At 41.0% G+C, this 21176-nt stretch overlaps 1 protein-coding gene across 2 annotated transcripts in view; it reads right to left on the bottom strand.

Annotated features, from left to right (window-relative positions):
- Nucleotides 1-17795, bottom strand: part of LOC120064993 (protein TMEPAI-like) — a 68901-nt gene extending 51106 nt beyond the window's left edge. For both annotated transcript variants that reach the window (XM_039015616.1, XM_039015618.1), the window contains exon 1: nt 17440-17795. In XM_039015616.1, the coding sequence (XP_038871544.1) occupies nt 17440-17545 (106 nt within the window). In that variant the 5' untranslated portion in view covers nt 17546-17795. The remainder of the gene's footprint in view (nt 1-17439) is intronic.
- Between the last annotated feature and the right edge of the window lie 3381 nt (nt 17796-21176).

Here is a 21176-nt window from a genome sequence, read left to right as displayed (position 1 = left end):
TACCAGATTGCGAAAGAGGTAATTGTAGTTGTAGTAATTTTGTTTGCTCGCCGGGAGATGCGCCTGGCTAACTGATGCTGGCTTCGGGGCAGGGGCGTTAGCCACTATAGCCATTTGTGTTTTGATGTGTAAAATGGCACATAACCTGCGAAAGTTTAAAGGGCAATTCCGCCACTTTTCAATCTCATATTCATTATCTCCAGCACAATACCAGTGTCTGCATGTGAAGACGGCGCGTTTCTATCATCTGTGGTAAAAATATGATGATGTCATCAGGTAGAACTTTTTTACTTTATATATTTTTCTACAACCCTTTAAAATGCGCAGTTCTCATATGAAGACATTTCCAACTTTAACGTGAGACAAGACAGGGTTGTCTTCTGTCCCCTCTGCTATTTCCCAATTGAGCCGTTAGCTATAGCAATAAGGGTCTTAGAGCATAAAGTGTCACTTTATGCGGATGACATGATACTTGACCCCTTATCTCGTCTTCCAGAGATCCAGGATCTACTAAAGAAATGTGGTAAAATATCCCGGTATAAAGGGAATACAAAAAAGTTAATTGATGTCTATTAATCCTTCAGCCGTGCAAACAAATTTTTGTCATGTGCCCTTCAGAGTGAGTACATAGAAATGTAAGTACTTCTCGAGATCTCACCCCCTGGGTGGTCTAGCACTTTCGAACTTTCAATATTACCCTGCTTCCTCTCTCTGTCTCATCTGCCTCCTCCTGCATTGCAGCTTGCCTCACCACTGTGTCACTACTCTCTTTTAAGCAGTTTAATACATGAGAGCTGTATATACATGAGATTAGGTCCAGCAGGCTGTTCCAACACATAAAGACATTCATTCTTACAGTGCAAAGGCCCTTAGTTGACTGGAAAATGTTATATTCCATACCAATTTAAAAGAGAAACTACTTATTCATATTTTTGCTAAGATAACAGATTCTCTCAGGTGACCCCATTCAATTGCAGGGGACCCCACATGGGTCCCTGATCCCAAGATTGGGAACCACTGCATTACTAACCTCTCTCTCTGCTTGATTCCTCTCTATGTGTATCCTTTGCCTCCTGCATTGCAGTCTGCCACACCACTGTCTGTCTCAATACTTTCTGTAAAGCAAAGTTATTTTGTTGAGAACTTACACTACCGTTCAAAAGTTTGGGGTGACTTAGAAATGTCCTTGTTTTTGAAAGAAAATCACTTTTTTTGTACATTAAAATAACATCAAATTGGTGAGAAAAACAGTGTAGACATTGTTAATGTTGTAAATGACTATTGTAGCTGGAAATTATTTTTATGGAATATCTACATCACTCCTGTGTTCCAATGGCACGTTGTGTTAGCTAATCCAAGTTTATTATTTTAAAAGGCTAATTGATCAATACAAAACCATTTTGCAATTATGTTAGCACAGCTGAAAACTGTTGTTCTCATTAAAGAAGCAATAAAATGGGCCTTCTTTAGACTAGTTGAGTATCTGGAGCATCAGCATTTGTGGGTTCGATTACAGTCTCAAAATGGCCAGAAACAAAGCACTTTCTTCTGAAACTCGTCAGTCTATTCTTGTTCTGAGAAATTAAGGCGATTCCATGCGAGAAATTGCCAAGAAACTGAAGATCTGGTACAATGCTCATTCACAGAACAGGCCAAACTGGCTCTAACCAGAATAGAAAGAGGAGTGGGAGGCCCCGGCGCACAACTGAGCAAGAGGACATGTACATTAGTGTCTAGACTGAGAAACAGACGCCTCACAAGTCCTCAACTAGCAGCTTCATTAAATAGTACCCACAAAACACCAGTCTCAACGTCAACAGTGAAGAGGCGACTCCGGGATGCTGGCCTTCTAGGCAGAGTTGCTCTGTCCAGAGTCTGTGTTCTTTAACCGATCTTAAAATTTTCTTTTTATTGGCCAGTCTGTGATATGGGCTTTTTCTTTGTAACTCTGCCATGGCCAGCATCCCGGAGTTGACGTTGAGCCTGGTGTTTTGCGGGTTCTATTCTGGTTCTAAAGAAGGCCAGTTCTAACATAATTGCAAAAGGGTTTTCTAATGATCAATTAGCCTTTTAACATGATAAACTTGGATTAGCTAACACGGCGTGCCATTGGAACACAGGAGCGATGGTTGCTGATAATGGGCCTCTGTACGCCTATGTGGATATTCCATTAAAAAGTCAGCCGTTTCCAGCTACAATAGTCATTTACAACATTAACAATGTCTACATTGTATTTCTGATCCATTTTTAATTAGTTAATTTAATAATTTGATGTTTTAATGGGCAAAAAAAGGGTGCTTTTCTTTAAAAAAACAAGGGAATTTCTAAGTGACCCCAAACTTTTGAACGGTAGTGTATATGACCCTCTTTTGTTAAGACTACAGCTAGCTTAATTTCAGACAATGCTCCTGTTGAGGTCAGGCTCTGTTTAACGTTATCTATAAACACCTGACTGAATATCAGCGACTATTTACCAGTTGTACACTCATTCTCTGAGAGTCAGGTTTTTTTGTTTGGGGGGGATGTCTGTTGACAGGGCAGGAGTCGAGGGACGTTCCAAAAAAGTGCCTTATGTCCGGCATCTCACAAGCCCACTGTCAGCGGCATCTCTACTTGCCCCTTCTCTACTTATTTTACGCCTGCTACATTATCTCTCACTGGGGTCAGGGGATATAGAGAGAGGAGCAACATTCTGTTAATATTATGGATCTCTTCCAAACAGGTTGGGGAGCTTCTCCGTAGTGTTTGTGTGTGTGCAGGCAGGCTAAATAAAGCCAGAATTACAGAGCAGAGCGGCCTGTAAAACAGCTGTGTGCAGCAAGCAGAGAGCCTAGATTCCTTGGCCGGGGTGAGATTTCAAAAGCCTGTGATGTGGTTTGCGTATTGCTATATAAATATAGTAATCCAAAAAAGAAGATGGTAAAATGGAGGCCCTCGCAGAACAATAATGTGCCGCCTCTGCTCCGGGCAGGCTGAGATCTTTCTTTCTCTTTCGTCCTCGCTTTCTCACTCTTCTTCCGTTTGGTTGTTTTGAAGAGAGAGAGAACTATTTCATAGAGAAAGTAGGGCTGTTATGGTGTGGAGTGGGCTGTGTAAAATGGAGAGAGAAAGGCAACTGGTGAAGCACACAGATCACTGCTTCTCGGTGTTGTGGTTACAGTGTTGATGGAACAGTTCTGGATCCCGCAGCCACATAAAGAGGCACAAAATGTTCAGAGTGGCAAGGAAAGAGAGAAACAAAACGGAGGATGGTGAGTGAGAGACTGGAGGGGAAAGAAGAAATTGTGTTTTTGTTTAGGGTCTTTTGCAGGACGGTGAAATACCTGTGTTTCGTGGTTGATACAGTGCTGTACCAAAATGCTTTTGTCATAAAAATTCCCAGATGAGAGTAAGATGAGCTTGAAAGGTGTGTGTGTGTGTGTGTGTGTGTGTGTGTGTGTGTGTGTGTGTGTGCAAAAGTGTGTTTTTAGAACCAGACACAATAACCCTACATGATGTGGTCAAACAGCCCCCCCCCCCCCCCCCCCCCTGTTCCAACACACCCAGTTCCAGCGCGCACAAACGCACGCACAGGCACACACAAATCCTGCGGGCTCGACAGACAGACAACCCCTGCAGCAAGCGTCTGGGCTTGCTGCAGCTGCCCTCAGCTGAGCTCAATCCTCGCGCACGCACCCACACACGCACACACAATTAAACAAGGTCTCTGACCCAATTCCAGCCAAGGCTGTCCATAATAATGCTCTGCTCTGCCTTTTTAACAACACTATCAACAACGCAGGTCCTACAGGCCCTAGTTTTGTCGCACCTGGACTGCTGTTCAGTCGTAGGTGGTCAGGTGCCACAAAGAGGCACCTCAGAGAATTACAACTGGCCCAGAACAGGGCAGCACGGCTGGCCCTGAAATGAACACGGAGAGTTTACGTTAATAATATGCAAGTAAATCTCTCATGGCTCAAAATCGAGGAGAGATTGACTTCATCACTACTTGTTTTTGTAAGAAGTGTTGACATGCGGAATGCACCGAGTTGTCCGTTTAAACTACTAGCATACAGCTCGGACACCCATGCATACTCCACAACACATGCCACCAGAGGTCTCTTCACAATCCCAAAGTTAAGAACAGACTATGGGAGGCGCACATTACTACATAGAGCAATGGCTACATGTAACTGTATTCCACATCAGGTAACTGATGCAAGCAGTAGAATCACATTTTAAAAATCTAATAAATAAATACACCTTATGGAACAGCGGGGACTGTGAAGAGACACACACACACACGCCTAAACACACACGATAAAACACACACGTACACATGGATTTTGAATTGTAGATATGTGGTAGTAGAGTAGTGGTCTGAGGGAACACACTTAATGTATTGTAGATATGTGGTAGTAGTGGTCTGAGGTAACACACTTAATGTATTGTAGATATGTGGTAGTAGAGTAGTGGTCTGAGGTAACACACTTAATGTATTGTAGATATGTGGTAGTAGTGGTCTGAGGGAACACACTTAATGTATTGTAGATATGTGGTAGTAGTGGTCTGAGGTAACAAACGTAATGTATTGTAGATATGTGGTAGTAGAGTAGTGGTCTGAGGGAACACACTTAATGTATTGTAGATATGTGGTAGTAGTGGTCTGAGGGAACACACTTAATGTATTGTAGATATGTGGTAGTAGTGGTCTGAGGTAACAAACGTAATGTATTGTAGATATGTGGTAGTAGAGTAGTGGTCTGAGGGAACACACTTAATGTATTGTAGATATGTGGTAGTAGTGGTCTGAGGGAACACACTTAATGTATTGTAGATATGTGGTAGTAGAGTAGTGGTCTGAGGGAACACACTTAATGTATTGTAGATATGTGGTAGTAGAGTAGTGGTCTGAGGGAACACACTTAATGTATTGTAGATATGTGGTAGTAGTGGTCTGAGGGAACACACTTAATGTATTGTAGATATGTGGTAGTAGTGGTCTGAGGGAACACACTTAATGTATTGTAGATATGTGGTAGTAGTGGTCTGAGGGAACACACTTAATGTATTGTAGATATGTGGTAGTAGTGGTCTGAGGGAACACACTTAATGTATTGTAGATATGTGGTAGTAGTGGTCTGAGGGAACACACTTAATGTATTGTAGATATGTGGTAGTAGTGGTCTGAGGGAACACACTTAATGTATTGTAGATATGTGGTAGTAGAGTAGTGGTCTGAGGGAACTCACTTAATGTATTGTAGATATGTGGTAGTAGTGGTCTGAGGTAACACACTTAATGTATTGTAGATATGTGGTAGTAGTGGTCTGAGGGAACACACTTAATGTATTGTAGATATGTGGTAGTAGTGGTCTGAGGGAACACACTTAATGTATTGTAGATATGTGGTAGTAGTGGTCTGAGGGAACACACTTAATGTATTGTAGATATGTGGTAGTAGTGGTCTGAGGGAACACACTTAATGTATTGTAGATATGTGGTAGTAGTGGTCTGAGGGAACACACTTAATGTATTGTAGATATGTGGTAGTAGTGGTCTGAGGGAACACACTTAATGTATTGTAGATATGAGGTAGTAGTGGTCTGAGGTAACACACTTAATGTATTGTAGATATGTGGTAGTAGAGTAGTGGTCTGAGGGAACACACTTAATGTATTGTAGATATGTGGTAGTAGTGGTCTGAGGTAACACACTTAATGTATTGTAGATATGTGGTAGTAGAGTAGTGGTCTGAGGGAACACACTTAATGTATTGTAGATATGTGGTAGTAGTGGTCTGAGGTAACACACTTAATGTATTGTAGATATGTGGTAGTAGTGGTCTGAGGTAACACACGTAATGTATTGTAGATATGTGGTAGTAGTGGTCTGAGGTAACACACTTAATGTATTGTAGATATGTGGTAGTAGAGTAGTGGTCTGAGGTAACACACTTAATGTATTGTAGATATGTGGTAGTAGAGTAGTGGTCTGAGGTAACACACTTAATGTATTGTAGATATGTGGTAGTAGTGGTCTGAGGTAACACACTTAATGTATTGTAGATATGTGGTAGTAGAGTAGTGGTCTGAGGTAACACACTTAATGTATTGTAGATATGTGGTAGTAGTGGTCTGAGGTAACAAACGTAATGTATTGTAGATATGTGGTAGTAGAGTAGTGGTCTGAGGTAACACACTTAATGTATTGTAGATATGTGGTAGTAGTGGTCTGAGGTAACTCACTTAATGTATTGTAGATATGTGGTAGTAGAGTAGTGGTCTGAGGGAACACACTTAATGTATTGTAGATATGTGGTAGTAGTGGTCTGAGGGAACACACTTAATGTATTGTAGATATGTGGTAGTAGTGGTCTGAGGGAACACACTTAATGTATTGTAGATATGTGGTAGTAGAGTAGTGGTCTGAGGGAACACACTTAATGTATTGTAGATATGTGGTAGTAGTGGTCTGAGGGAACACACTTAATGTATTGTAGATATGTGGTAGTAGAGTAGTGGTCTGAGGTAACACACTTAATGTATTGTAGATATGTGGTAGTAGAGTAGTGGTCTGAGGTAACAAACGTAATGTATTGTAGATATGTGGTAGTAGTGGTCTGAGGTAACACACTTAATGTATTGTAGATATGTGGTAGTAGAGTAGTGGTCTGAGGTAACAAACGTAATGTATTGTAGATATGTGGTAGTAGTGGTCTGAGGTAACACACTTAATGTATTGTAGATATGTGGTAGTAGAGTAGTGGTCTGAGGGAACACACTTAATGTATTGTAGATATGTGGTAGTAGTGGTCTGAGGTAACACACTTAATGTATTGTAGATATGTGGTAGTAGAGTAGTGGTCTGAGGTAACACACTTAATGTATTGTAGATATGTGTTAGTAGAGTAGAGGTCTGAGGTAACACACTTAATGTATTGTAGATATGTGGTAGTAGTGGTCTGAGGTAACACACTTAATGTATTGTAGATATGTGGTAGTAGTGGTCTGAGGTAACAAACGTAATGTATTGTAGATATGTGGTAGTAGAGTAGTGGTCTGAGGGAACACACTTAATGTATTGTAGATATGTGGTAGTAGTGGTCTGAGGTAACAAACGTAATGTATTGTAGATATGTGGTAGTAGAGTAGTGGTCTGAGGGAACACACTTAATGTATTGTAGATATGTGGTAGTAGTGGTCTGAGGTAACACACTTAATGTATTGTAGATATGTGGTAGTAGTGGTCTGAGGTAACACACTTAATGTATTGTAGATATGTGGTAGTAGAGTAGTGGTCTGAGGGAACACACTTAATGTATTGTAGATATGTGGTAGTAGTGGTCTGAGGTAACACACTTAATGTATTGTAGATATGTGGTAGTAGAGTAGTGGTCTGAGGGAACACACTTAATGTATTGTAGATATGTGGTAGTAGTGGTCTGAGGGAACACACTTAATGTATTGTAGATATGTGGTAGTAGTGGTCTGAGGGAACACACTTAATGTATTGTAGATATGTGGTAGTAGAGTAGTGGTCTGAGGGAACACACTTAATGTATTGTAGATATGTGGTAGTAGTGGTCTGAGGTAACAAACGTAATGTATTGTAGATATGTGGTAGTAGAGTAGTGGTCTGAGGTAACACACTTAATGTATTGTAGATATGTGGTAGTAGTGGTCTGAGGTAACAAACGTAATGTATTGTAGATATGTGGTAGTAGAGTAGTGGTCTGAGGGAACACACTTAATGTATTGTAGATATGTGGTAGTAGAGGTCTGAGGGAACACACTTAATGTGTTGTGAAAAGTTTTATGAAATGTAACGTCATGGAATATTTGTGATTGTATATAACTGTCTTAATGTTGCTGGACCCCAGGAAGACTGCCTTGGCATCAGCTAATGGGGATCCTTAATAAATACAAATACATCTCAACTGCACAAATTGCGTTAGCCTTGGCTTCATGCAACCACTTACGGGCCATTTAATAAAGCTCCTTAAACAAGATGGAACAGATATGAATCTAGGCATGTGCCCACTCACTCAACACCTCCGCTATACACTGGACATGCAAGCTGCCAGGCAGATCTCCAGTGAAGAGCTTTAGCACAAAGTTTCACACTGTGGATATTGACCGTTGGGAGAGTTGATAAGGGGTACACAGTGGCATGATTCTCAAAATACACGAGGTATTCCACAGTACGTCATAGGGAGAGAGGTGATGTGTGTGAGCTAGAAGGGTTTGACTGTGCGGGCTTGATGCGCACTTACTGTCGCACACACACACAAACACTTGTTCACACTCACACACACACACTCACTTACTAGCATGTGTACCGTATACATGACGTGTGTGCGTGCACTCTCACAAACACACAATCAAAACAAACAAACACGTAAAGTGACACGAACACATGCACACGCAAACATTATACACACACGGATACCCTCTCTCTCTTCTACCTGTCCCTCTTTTCCCAGAACTGAATAACCCAAATAAATGCTAACTCCCCCCAAAAGAGTCTCCAGTCTGGCACTCTGGCCAGCATCAGACAACAAAGGGCATGCATGTTAGTGCCTATCCCCTAGAGAAATAACTATTATCCATAAAGCTGAGACGCTTTAATATGGACAACTAGTTGGTTCCAAAGTTGTGTTTTTTCCCGCAATTGCATTTTTTGAAATGTTATAAAATCACGAGGGGCACATGAGGGTGGAAAGAGCATGTGAGAGGCTCGCACATTACAGCCGCGGGCCCCAGCGAAACAGGCAGGCCAGACACTTTTATTACAGGAATCATGAGGATAATGCACTTTACTGTTTAATAAGTTCACGGTTTTATCCCCCCTAAAAATAGACATTTTGATCGAGGTGACCAGGTAGAATGTGCAGCTCGCACCATGCGATACTCGCACAGCCAAGTTAAAGGGTCACAAAATGCGACTAAATGGTCGCATTCTGGAGCCCTACCGGGACTAGACTGATAACAACAGACGAGATGGAGGGGGGGGGGGGGGGGGGGGTATATAAAGCATCATACATCTCGGAGCTCAAACTGCTTGCTCGCAAAGCCTTAAAATGCACCCTTATCCCTCACAGGCAAGTCCTCACATGTACCCGATGGGACCCAAGGAGAGAGCCGTAAGGGGAGAGCTGAAGGGAGTTGAAGAAGAAGCCGGATTGGCTTGATAAGTAGGGCGAGGGAGTAAGTGAATGAGCAAGGTACGCGGTCAGGACTCCCTTTGTGAAGTCCCCCCCCCCCCCTTGTGTTGCTGCGAGGTTTTGCCAGGTCTTGTGACTTCACCTCATTTCCAATGCAAATGGAAGCTGCTTGGCTAGCTAGTGTGTCAGAGCAGATGAGTGAAGACTTCAAAGGGCAGAGGCCTGTGTTTTCTCTATGACTGGGGAGTGAACGGTATTGATGAGATCATCAATACCACTAGCTTGCTAACCCACGGATATGTGGGTAGGTGGCTGGGAAGGGTGTGCACTCTGGGTTATGGAGAGTGACTAAAATAATCTTACCCTGCAATTACTGTACATACAAGATCCGGGGAGGGAGTACATTTGAAGGTATAAGCAAATAGTAAACTCCACAAAGTTACAGTCCTTCAACTTGAGTCAACGATCTAGCCTCCTGGAATCTGATATGGAAATTAGGGTTTGATTAAAAATGGTTTCCAATAAGCAGTCACAAACGCTCTAAAAATGAGATCGTGCAACACCCTTACTTTCTCCCTGTCCTACATGTTCAGATAGTACCTCTCCGTTTCAGAGCGTTTCCGTACGTTTCATGCCCACTGAACATGACCCTGATGATCATTAAACCCTGTTTGATGCCTTTTGTAACTATATGTTACTTTTGACTGGCTTCTGAAGGAAAAAATATATTCTTCCATTTTTAAAAAGAACAAGTGTAGGAGAAGTCATAATATCTAATGGTAGCCTAATTTAACCATTCACTTGTGATTGGCCACTTCAAAACATTTCAATCCAACCACTTTATTTTCGTTTCATTTCAGGAGGGAAGGGTTACTGGACAAAACCTGTATCCTGTCCGGAGGAATATTCCCCATGTCGTTTCCTTTTAATTAGGAGCAGATTCGTTTTTTTTTGTCACTGCCTGGGCCAGTTCTATGCCGTCCAGACGGGTACACTTCATAATCGTTTGATTCTCCAAAAGTAAATAGGAAGTGCCACTCCAATAAACAAACACAAGATGGCGTGTTAGTTAGCCTCACTGAAAAGAAAGCGCCTGATAGTTCTGAGGCAACGCTTAGGATGACCACAGCTTCAGTATTATGCCTCACACACAATGGGTGTATCCAATGTGTCATACTATGTCCTATTTAGTCGGTTTTTCTGTCAACATGGAATATGCGTTGAATGCCAGGATGTCCTAGTTAATTTAGTATTTTCATAAAGTAGGAATTCACTGCACAGGAATTCTCTGTGAAGGGAATGACCCTTTTTAGACCCACAATTGAATGCAACCAGAAAAGGGGACAGGCTGTAAAAAGAAAAGTGAGAAAAATGGTGCTTGACAACATGTAGCATGTAGACCTAGTACATAACAGTAGCATGCAGTAGCTTACTGCATACATTTTTACTAACAGTATGTTCTAAATAGTAGGCTATATGTAGTACAGGGTAAATATTCTTATGAGAATTCCCAGCCATTGTGGTGACGTTCCCAGGATACACTGAAAAGTATTTCCACATAATTTAAGAGATTTACAACATGGCAAGAAACACACTAAAATAGGCCTAGTGGTCGCCAAAAACAGAGAGAAATAACAGTCTTTGTTCCTCTCCCAAGTCTAATTTGATCACAATCAAGACACTAGTTCACAATGAGAAAGAGCAGAACAGATTTGAATCTAAATCATCTGAACCTCTCAGCGGCCACACTTTGATTCCATAGACGGGGGAATGGGTTATTATTTCTCCTGCCAACCTGCAGCTGTTCTCTGTACTTTGCTGTTCTCAGTTCTGCGCAGACAGTCACCTGAAGTTCAGACCTATGAGAGCTAGTCAGACAGACCGGCTTCTTGCCCAGTGCTTAAATTTGTAAATCGGGAGGTGCCGGAACAAAGAGTGAGCGTGAGAGGGAGGTGACCTGGGGAGCTCTGAGGTACCAGAACACATGAGAAAAAATAGAAAAAAATCCCTTTTATTATAAAGCATTGCATTTGCATAGTGGCATAGAGCAGAGGCACTTACAGAAGTTGCACACATGGGGAACATTTTTAGTAGCCTAGGGTCCGAGAAGAATGTGACCTTTTATAAATGCATTTCATGCAATACTATGTCGTTTTTCATGACTGGCTACTTTGGCAGAACCTTTTTTAATTCAGCAGTAATGATCGAAATGACAGGCTACTTTGACACTGACAAACTGAGAATCTGATATCAATAAAAAAATACCTTGTCTTGAATCCATCGATAGCCTAGGCCTAGGTGTGTGGAGACATGTTGTCGGCTACATATATGAGGAGGACATATTTGTCCTAAAAATACTTTCCAGTTTCACTGACGCGTTTCACTTTGCAAAACAATATTTGGAAGTTGATCAAATATTTTGGTAGTCTACGGCAGAAAGATTAGTCTTCTCTTTTCTGCGGGAGTTTGTGTTTTCCCGCAATTGTATGTGAAATATTGCCAAAGGCCTGTTTTGACTGCATGTTGTTTGTTCACTGACAGACTTGCCACACATTCCCGACACTAGGCTATGCCTTGTTATTGGGCTACACACAATCCACAGCTAGGCTATTTTTTAAAAGAAACTATTGATCCTCTGTGGCTACATTATGGGCCTTATCATGGTGTAGTAGGCTATTCTGAATTATTTGACATTTTTTCCTTCTCCCATAACCACGGCCACGCGTTGGTCTCGGGATATATCGGTGAGAATATCGGAATCGGCCAATATTAGCCAAAAATGCCAACATCGCCATCAGCCGATGTGCAAAACCGGTGTCAAAGCTGAAGTGCATACCTATATAACGTAGATAGGTGACGTAATGACGTCACAAAAAATACAGCGCTTACACGTGCAACACAGCATTCCTAACCTAGCCCACAACGTCTGCGGTGTGGATCTATTTTGAAGTTTCCAAGGAAGATAACAAAAAGGCCATTTGCAATGTTTGTGACGCTATTATTTCCCGAGGAGAGGAGAAATTGAAAGAAATTGGTTTTGATGATGTTTTACTGGTAATGGGGACATACGTAAATGCCAACAAAATAACTTTTTAGTCCATGTGTGTGTGTCTCTGTGAGAGAAAGACTCATTGTATTTTCATTTTCTGTTACTACATCGGCCAACATTTCCAATGTTGATCTATGCCTAATGATCCTTTGGAATGCAAGAATAATGCAATATGTTGTATTAAATGTACTAACCCCCCCCCCCTTTCCCATTATTTGCAGATACTAGGATACCTGACAGAACCTACTATTCCTAGGAATGAAGATGCACTTGGATACTGAAGAAGTAACAAGCACCATTTCCCCATCCTAGCTAAAGCTGCGCGCAAGTATCTTGGTTCTCCCTGTACTAGTGTGGACAGTGAGCTCCTTTTCAGTGCAGCTTCACACATTGTAGACGGGGAAAAAAACAGACTCTCTTGTGACAAAGCCGAGCAGGTCCTCTTTGTGGAGAAAAACCTCCCCCAAATGTTAAAATTGTAAATTGTAAAAGTCATATTGTAACCCAGCCATCTAGAGTCACTGGAAAAAATGTTTACTGAGCACAATGGCTTTTCTGTTGTTCATTCATGGCTGGTATAGGTCACGATTTTCATTTCATTTAAAACAAAGCAGTTGTGTTTGTTTTTGTTTTGTTCCTAAATGAAAGATGAGATGTGTTGTACATTTGCTCTCATTTTACTAGTCAAATCAGTTGAGCACATTTGAAAAGTTGAAGTTGTGCCATTTATAGCAGTTTATGACAGCCGAGAGACAGTCATTTTTTCAAGCAGTTAAAGCTAAAATGATTAACTGCATTTTAGTTTAAACCAATATTTATTTCAAAGCTTTTAAGTTTCTCCATACGGTCAAGATTGGATAGTAAGACGAGCCACCAACCACTTAACCATCTTTGTAATGCGGGGCAGCTGAAATATGTGTCTGTTGTGCAATAAAATACATTCATGGATGTGTAATTTTTCTAATTTACCAGTTATTAAACAATCTGTTCCTAACTGAACAAATGAACATATGGCACTTTGTTTCAACTATTTAACTGTACTGGAATGCTTAAAAGGCTGCTAAAATGTTAAATATCGGTATCCGGGTTTTTTTTGGCAAGGAAAATATCAGTTATCGGTATCGGCCAAAAATGTAATATCGGTGCATCTCTAGTTACAATGCTGCGAGTGCAGCAAGGAGCCAAGGTATGGTGCTAGCTAGCATTAAACGTATCTTATAAAAAACAATCAATCTTAACATTATCACTAGTTAACTACACATGGTTGATGATATTACTAGTTTATCTAGCTTGTCCTGCATTGCATATAACCGATGCGGTGCCTGTTAATTTATCATTGAATCACAGCCTAACAAGCGCATTCGCGAAAAAAGCACTGTCGTTGCACCAATGTGTACCTAACCATAAACATCAGCGCCTTTCTTAAAATCAATACACAAGTATATATTTTTAAACCTGCATATTTAGTTAATTGCCTGCTAACATGAATTTATTTTAACTAGGAAAATTGTCACTTCTCTTGCGTTCCGTGCAAGCAGTCAGGGTCTATGCAGCAGTTTGGGCTGCCTGCCTCGTTGCGAACTGTGTGAAGACCATTTCTTCCTAACAAAGACGGTAATTAATTTGCCAGAATTGTACATAATTATGACATAACATTGAAGGTTGTGCAATGTAACTGCAATATTTAGACTTAGGGATGCCACCCGTTAGATAAAATACGGAACGGTTCCGTATTTCACTGAAAGAATAAACGTTTAGTTTCCGAAATTATAGTTTCCGGATTCGACCATATTAATGACCAAAGGCTCGTATTTCTGTGTGTTATTATATTATAATTAAGTCTATGATTTGATAGAGCAGTCTGACTGAGCGGCGGTAGGCAGCAGCAGGCTCGTAAGCATTCATTCAAACAGCACTTTCCTGCATTTGCCCGCAGCTCTTCGCAATGCTTCAAGCATTGCGCTGCTTATGACTTCAAGCCTATCAACTCCCAAGATTATGCTGGCAATACTAAAGTACCTATTAGAACATCCAATAGTCAAAGGTATATGAAAGACAAATGATATAGAGAGAAATAGTCCTATAATAACTACAACCTAAAACTTCTTATCTGGGAATATTGAAGACTCATGTTAAAAGGAACCACCAGCTTTCATTTGTTCTGAGCAAGGAACTTAAACGTTAGCTATCTTACATGGCACATATTGCACTTTTACTTTCTTCTCCAACACTTTGTTTTTGCATTATTTAAACCAAATTGAACATGTTTCATTATTTATTTGAGACTAAATTGATTGTATTGATGTATTATATTAAGTTAAAATAAGTGTTCATTCAGTATTGTTGTAATTGTCATTAAAAAAAGATATATATAATAAAAAAAATCGTCCGATTAATCGGTATCGGATTTTTTTGGTCCTCCAACAATCGGTATCGGCGTTGAAAAATCATAATCTGTCGACCCCTAGTTTATACCCCTGATAGCATTGCCATGCCTATTAAAGGCAAACTCATATTTATATTTTTGGGGGGAGAGAGAGAGAAACAGATTAAAAGAAAACCTGAACCTCTGCCCTTCATGTTTGTATAATACGATAAAGTATCGTATTACGATTAATTACAGTATCACGATGTCGATATCTCGAACTGAGGGAAGTTCTTTTTGATTCCTCTCCGAGTCTGTCTTGCTGGGAAGGAATCAGAGCCTCGACAGAATCAAATGATCATCAACAGGAATTTGTCACATCAAGAAACACAAGATGTAGCAAAATAGCCATAAAAGGTAATAGCTTTTTATTTATGATAGACATAGACAATTTGGTATAGTGCATCAAAAGCTATTTTCCACCAGTGTTTATCATCATTGCATCTAATGAATAGGCTAAGTGTTGAGCAGTATTGGAAGCATAGACATACACTGAGTGTACAACACATTAAGAACCCCTGCTCTGAAAGCTATGATCCCTTATTGATGTCATTTGTTAAATCCACTTCAATCAGTGTAGATGAAGGGAAGGGGACAGGTTTAAAAAATGATTTTTAAGCCTTGAGACAGTTGAGACGTGGATTACGTATGTGGGCCATTCAGAGGGTGAATGGGCAAGACAAAATATTGAAGTGCCTTTGAAAGGGGTATGGTAGTAGCTTCCAAGCGCAACGGTCTGTGTCAAGAACTGCAACGCTGCTGAGTTTTTCACGCTCCACAGTTTCCCGTGTGTATCGAGAATGGTCCACCAACCAAAGTACATCCAGCCAAAAGACAACTCTGGGAAGCATTGGGAGTCAACATGGGCCAGCATCTCTGTGGAACACTAAAAACACCTTGTAGAGTCCATCCTCCGACAAATTGAGGCTGTTCTGAGGGGAAAATGGGTGGGGGGCTATTCTCAGTGTATAGGCTAAAGCGTTACTGAATAAGTTAGGGGGGAAAGAGAAGATTGTGTACTGAATAAGTGCATTGTATAGGCCTAATGTGACCAAATACCATCCTGAGAAAAGTGTGGGTTTCGCAATAGCTTTCACTTCTGTCATCCCATGTAGAACTGTACATTCGACTGGCTTGCCAAATGTGTGCTCTTTAGAACGCCAGACAGCGCCAAATCAAAGCTTGAGATGAGCTCCCCGCCAACCCCACCCACACAGTCAGATAATAAGCGTTGAAATATATGTTAACATATTATTTTAAATGCGCAGAGAGAGAGAGAGAGAGAGACAGAGAGCATTCCCAAATAGACTGAGTTGTTGGTTAACAGAGGCAAACAGAGGTAATATCCTCATTCTGGCAGTGGTATTTAGATTTTCTGATTTTGAAGCTCGCTTGGGCATCCACCACATCTCGTTGTTTTGGCAGGCTGTCTAGACGAAAGGAAGTGACTTCACAGTGTATTTAGACGTGCACTTTACACTTCATCTTCAATTGAGAATTGCCCTACCACAGAAAAACAAAGCACTTCAGACAGGATACAAGAGGGCACCCTAATTATGGGGAAGCCAAGAGCAGATCACATTCGAAATTCCATAATCGCTGCACAAGCACTAAAAATACAGACATTTTGGCTCGTTCCTTGCAGAAAATATTTCTCTGGAAAAGAGGAGACTGTACGCAGGAGACAGGAGCTCACAGTCCATTCCTTAGAGGTATTCAAAATGTCCAGATTTTTCTCTAAGATATATAGACCGGTTGTCTCCTTTGGGAAACTCTTATCAAACGAAAGAGCATCTCAATCTCTCGTTTTTATCCCCTCCATCTCTAGACAAAACATCACACAGCTCTTGCAGGCAGAGCTTAGTTTAACTGTCTTTAGAGGAAATTCCTCTTTTCTCCTAAATTACTTTTTGGGACTAGAGGGTCTGTCAGAGTAATATTCATCAAAGATGATACATTAATTCCACTTGCCCCTGCCAAAATATGTGTCAATCAATAGACCACACATCATACGTAGGTAGACATGTCCAAGTGGATTTAGATGGGAAAATAATTGTACTTTTATTGTTAATGTTTAATAAATGTCCCCTCAACTCTAATTACACTATTTAATAAAAAAATATTTATATTTGTTACCCAATTTTATTGGGTTTATTAATTAAATTATTCGTCCCTGTCTGAAAAATCAATCTATTGATTTAAATATCCAAAATACTACTGTTCGCTGTCACTCCACCATTGAAGATTTTGGATCACATGGTATGAACAAGATTTCACTTGTGAATAGAGCTCACTTCAATAACCTGAATTTGCTTTTATTGCCTATAGACATACACAATTAATTTACAAGGTTCGTAGTATAAAACATATTCACTGAGACACCTTTTATGGAAGTGTAATTGACCTTATTTAGGGGCAATTAGTGTATATCAGAGATAGCCAGACGTCTGGCTTGCACAAAAATAAACTTTGTTGTGACGACCAGACAAGCGTTCGTTTCATCATGTCAAACAATGGCAGACAGTTTAGACGTTCAGTTCAGAAAATCCCAATGTTAATAAGAACTAAAAGTTGCTTGCTGGGAGTTAACTCATGATATGGCTGACAAACGTTGCACACACAAAAAACTGGGCAGTCAGCCAGAAATTGTGCTGAATTGAAAGTATAAAGAGGTGGGATATCTAATAGTTTGCCTACCTGCCACGCAATGGAAGCCTGTGCGAGCTAATAGACCCAATCAAGCTTGGTCAGTCCAAGTGGGAAAGAAACGTGCAGAAAAGTAGCAATAGTTCGCTTGAACATTACAAAAAAAGTACTTACTGATCTCCATGCTTTGGAATGAAGTCGAGCGTTTGCAGTTACATGTACAGGATACATTGGTCTGTATGGCCGCTGTACCGTTTATTAGACCCATGAAGTTGAACATTTACATCTGGAAATCTAAACGAAAAACGGCTCGAGTATCTATCCAGTTCACTTTTCATGCGCGCGGCGGGGCAGGAATCACCAAAAAAACATACGATATTTTATTTCTCGGTAAAGTCTTCTGCGGGTGGAAGTCAGTGGTCTAGGGTCTCAGTTGCCTTCGTCCTCCCCCTCCCCCTACCCGGACCGCAGCCTGCCGTCGGTACTCCAGTATCCCTGATGTTAGTGAACAGACAGCTTGTGCTACTTTGTATCAGTCTGTCTGCTGGGCTTCTGAGCTCACCACCTCATTCAAGTCCAAGTCGGCTGAGCTCCTATTGGGGGGGGGTCCATGCTATCTGGGATCCTTGGGACGTCCCTACCCCCCCATTGAAGTTTACATTTAAATAGGTTAATGCAAGGATTAAGGTTAGGGTTAGGTAAGGGTTATGGATATTGATATGGTTATGGTTAAGGTTGGGGTCAGGTAAGGGTAGGAGTTAGGGTTAGGATTTAGGGTAGGGACGTCCCGAGGATCCAAATAGCATTTTGTCTATTGGGGCGGGGCTTGAATGCAGACAGGATTACGTCAACATCAGACTTGAACAGGCAACAGTGACAGGATGTCTGGCCAATCGGATCGCAAAATCTGAAGTTGACGCAGTTTATTATCGTAGCAATTGAGGGATTTCGATTAAGTGCACCGGGCTATGGCCTGTGACGTACTAGCAAAAGTGGTGAGGGAGGAGCGACCTCCTCAAATCGAACGGTAATCTGCCCGCTCGGTCATGGCGTCAACAAAGCTGCACGTTGCATCGTTTTCCATAAAATATTTTTTAGAATTTTCAAACTAGTTTTCATTGGGATGGCACGTAAAGCCTTTTTTTTAAATCAAAAGCAATTACCTTTGCCTGTGAAAACACAGAATCTTACTCATTACTCTACGTCACTTTTCCTTTGAGCTGAGTTCGCTGTTAGCCAAAACGGGGCACCTGGCTCACGCCCGGGAGGCAGCTCTGTTCCAAAGCGAATGCGACCAACGCTAGCCCGGTCCGCCCGGGGCATTAATCGAATCCCCTCAATCTGAACGGGAAACTGCACCAGTCAGTCAGTCATACACTGATTTATTTAATATATTTTCAGTGCTCAAATACAGTAGTGACTTGCTCTATTTAACAATGACGTGCGGTGAGGTCGGTGGCTGGGTAAGCACTGGCTATTATCAAAGCCAGATTTACTCACAAATAAACCTTGATGAAGCCCAAATTCACCATACAACAGATAGCTCCAACAACCAGTGACATGGGCTAATATACGAAATGGAAGAAAAAAAACACAAATGTAAATACCAATGTAGCCAAGATACACTAGCTTTCGATTTTGGCATATTTCACATAATCTGAAAAAATGACACTACTCAACTGAGCTCAGGTCAACCATAGACCGATGTAGCATCCAGAGTTACAAGGCGGCACTAAAATACCAATTTATGGACACATTTAATAATAATGCGAATAATTCGCATTGCAAACTCCATACCCTTTCACAATGGATTTACAATTCTTCCAACGTGCAGCACCTGCAAATACACAAACACGCACATAATATTGTTATGTGAAATATTATTAAACACATATTTAATAACTAAGGTTCTAACGAAATGTCCATATCAACAATCTAAATAATTGAAAAACACAGTTCAAAACATTAAAGTGTCTCATCAAAACTAAATTCTAGCTTGATGAATCAAATGCATTCGAAGGGATGCTGTCTATTCTCATTATTCAACCGTAGAATAACCCTCAAATTGCTCAGGAAAATGCATTTAGGCCTTTACTTAAGTCCATTCGTCTGGTGAATCTCTCGGTGAGAGCATTGTAGAAGTCACAGCAGAACCCCATGTCCATTATTTATTGTGCATGCACACAGCAGGGAGACACATTCACAAGGCCACTTTTGGTCCCATTTTCACTCGGACACAAAAAGTAATTCCCATTCCATCCACAAAGCAAAAATAAATGTCCAAGATGTGTAAAAGTCCAGTTGAAAAGTATTAATTAGTAATGACGTTTCAGACAAATGGTCCAGTACTCACTGTTCGCCTGCCTGACAGCTAGGGAGATGGTGGTTTCCTGTCATGTCACGTGTTGTATGTAGAGCCTCTGTATGGGCGGCAGGTAACCTAACGGTTAAAGCCATAGCCCGAGCTGACAAGGTGAAAAATCTGTCGATATGCCCTTGGGCAAGGCACTTAACCCTAATATTACTATAGCTGGTAAAACAACACATTTCACTGCACCTATCCGGTCTATGTGACAATAAAACATATTTTTTGCTGCCTCTGCCTCTGTCGGGTCTAAACTTTCATTATAGTTGACATTCCACTCTTCAAACCTTCAAAACGGCGCACTAAATTATTCTTGGATATTTTTTGTGGTCCAATAGTGTCCATTTGTCAGGTTGGTCTTTTTGCAGATAGCTAGCTTTGTTCAGTTAAAAGGATGCGAGCGACAAGTTAAGTAGAGACACCCAAATGTGCACAGCTTACTCTACCCACACAACATCTTTAGGCAATAAGGGTGGCAGGTAGCCTAGCTATTAAAAGTGTTGGGCCAGTAACTGAAATGTTGCAAGGTGGAAAAATCTGCCGTTCTGTCCTTGAGCAAGGCAGTTAACCCCCAACAACTGCTCCATTTCTTTATTGTGTGTTCCTTTTGGGAAATTTGTCTTGCATCTCAACAAACAACTGGACAGCATCCCCAATAGGTGCATAAATACATCAATCACAAGCAATAACTACAGAAAAATACACATGTGGATACAGTTTGTAATTCAGTTCGTAAATTCTGGGAGGGAGGGAGGGGGGGGGGGGGGTTGAGCAGTTATTTATTCAATTGACTTATACTGGTGAGAATGAATGATTTATGGGTCTCTGGCGGTTTTGTAAAGATGGACTCTATTTCGACGGCCTGATGGTAGGAGTTGGCACTGTCAGGTCGGTGGCAATTCTCGCTTCTGCCCTCACCACTCTCTCCAAGAACAGCGCTTCCATGTTCTTGAGATTAACGCCACTGATTTTGCTTGACAGCTTTACTATTTGTGTAGTTGATATTTATTTGCGATGGATAGCTGATTGTACCAGGCTTGGAAACAGAAAGTGAGAACACTGAAAAAAGGACGTGTAGACTATGGTTGTTATTCTTTTATTGACCTGATATTTATTTCATCTCATGAAACACAGTCGTTGTTGTCCCTTTTTGTATATCTGTTGTGTTTGCAGTCCAGGAGAGTTTTGAGTCAATTATAGTTCAATGAGTCAATGTGGATGGGCCTGGTGTCGTCTTTTATAGTTCTGAAGTTTATTGTCATTTCCTTGTTTTGTTTTTTTACATTAAGAATGAGTCTATTTTCCTTGTACCATTCAGTGAAGTGTGTTATTTCTGTCCTGTAGTCATCCTCTGACCCCTCTATTAGACCAACAATTGCTGTATCATCTGCATACTTTACTGTTGCACATTCTGATGTTATTTGGGTGCCACCGTTAGTGCAAAGGGTGAACAGAACTGTCGAAAAAAACACTGCCCTGGGGTACCCCTATATTGTTGGTTAGTGGGTCCGATGTATTCACATTGAACCACTCTTCTGACCCGACT

This window comes from Salvelinus namaycush, chromosome 20, assembly GCF_016432855.1.
Source record: "Salvelinus namaycush isolate Seneca chromosome 20, SaNama_1.0, whole genome shotgun sequence".
NCBI lineage: Eukaryota > Metazoa > Chordata > Actinopteri > Salmoniformes > Salmonidae > Salvelinus > Salvelinus namaycush.
This window is presented reverse-complemented; position numbering and strand designations above follow the sequence as displayed.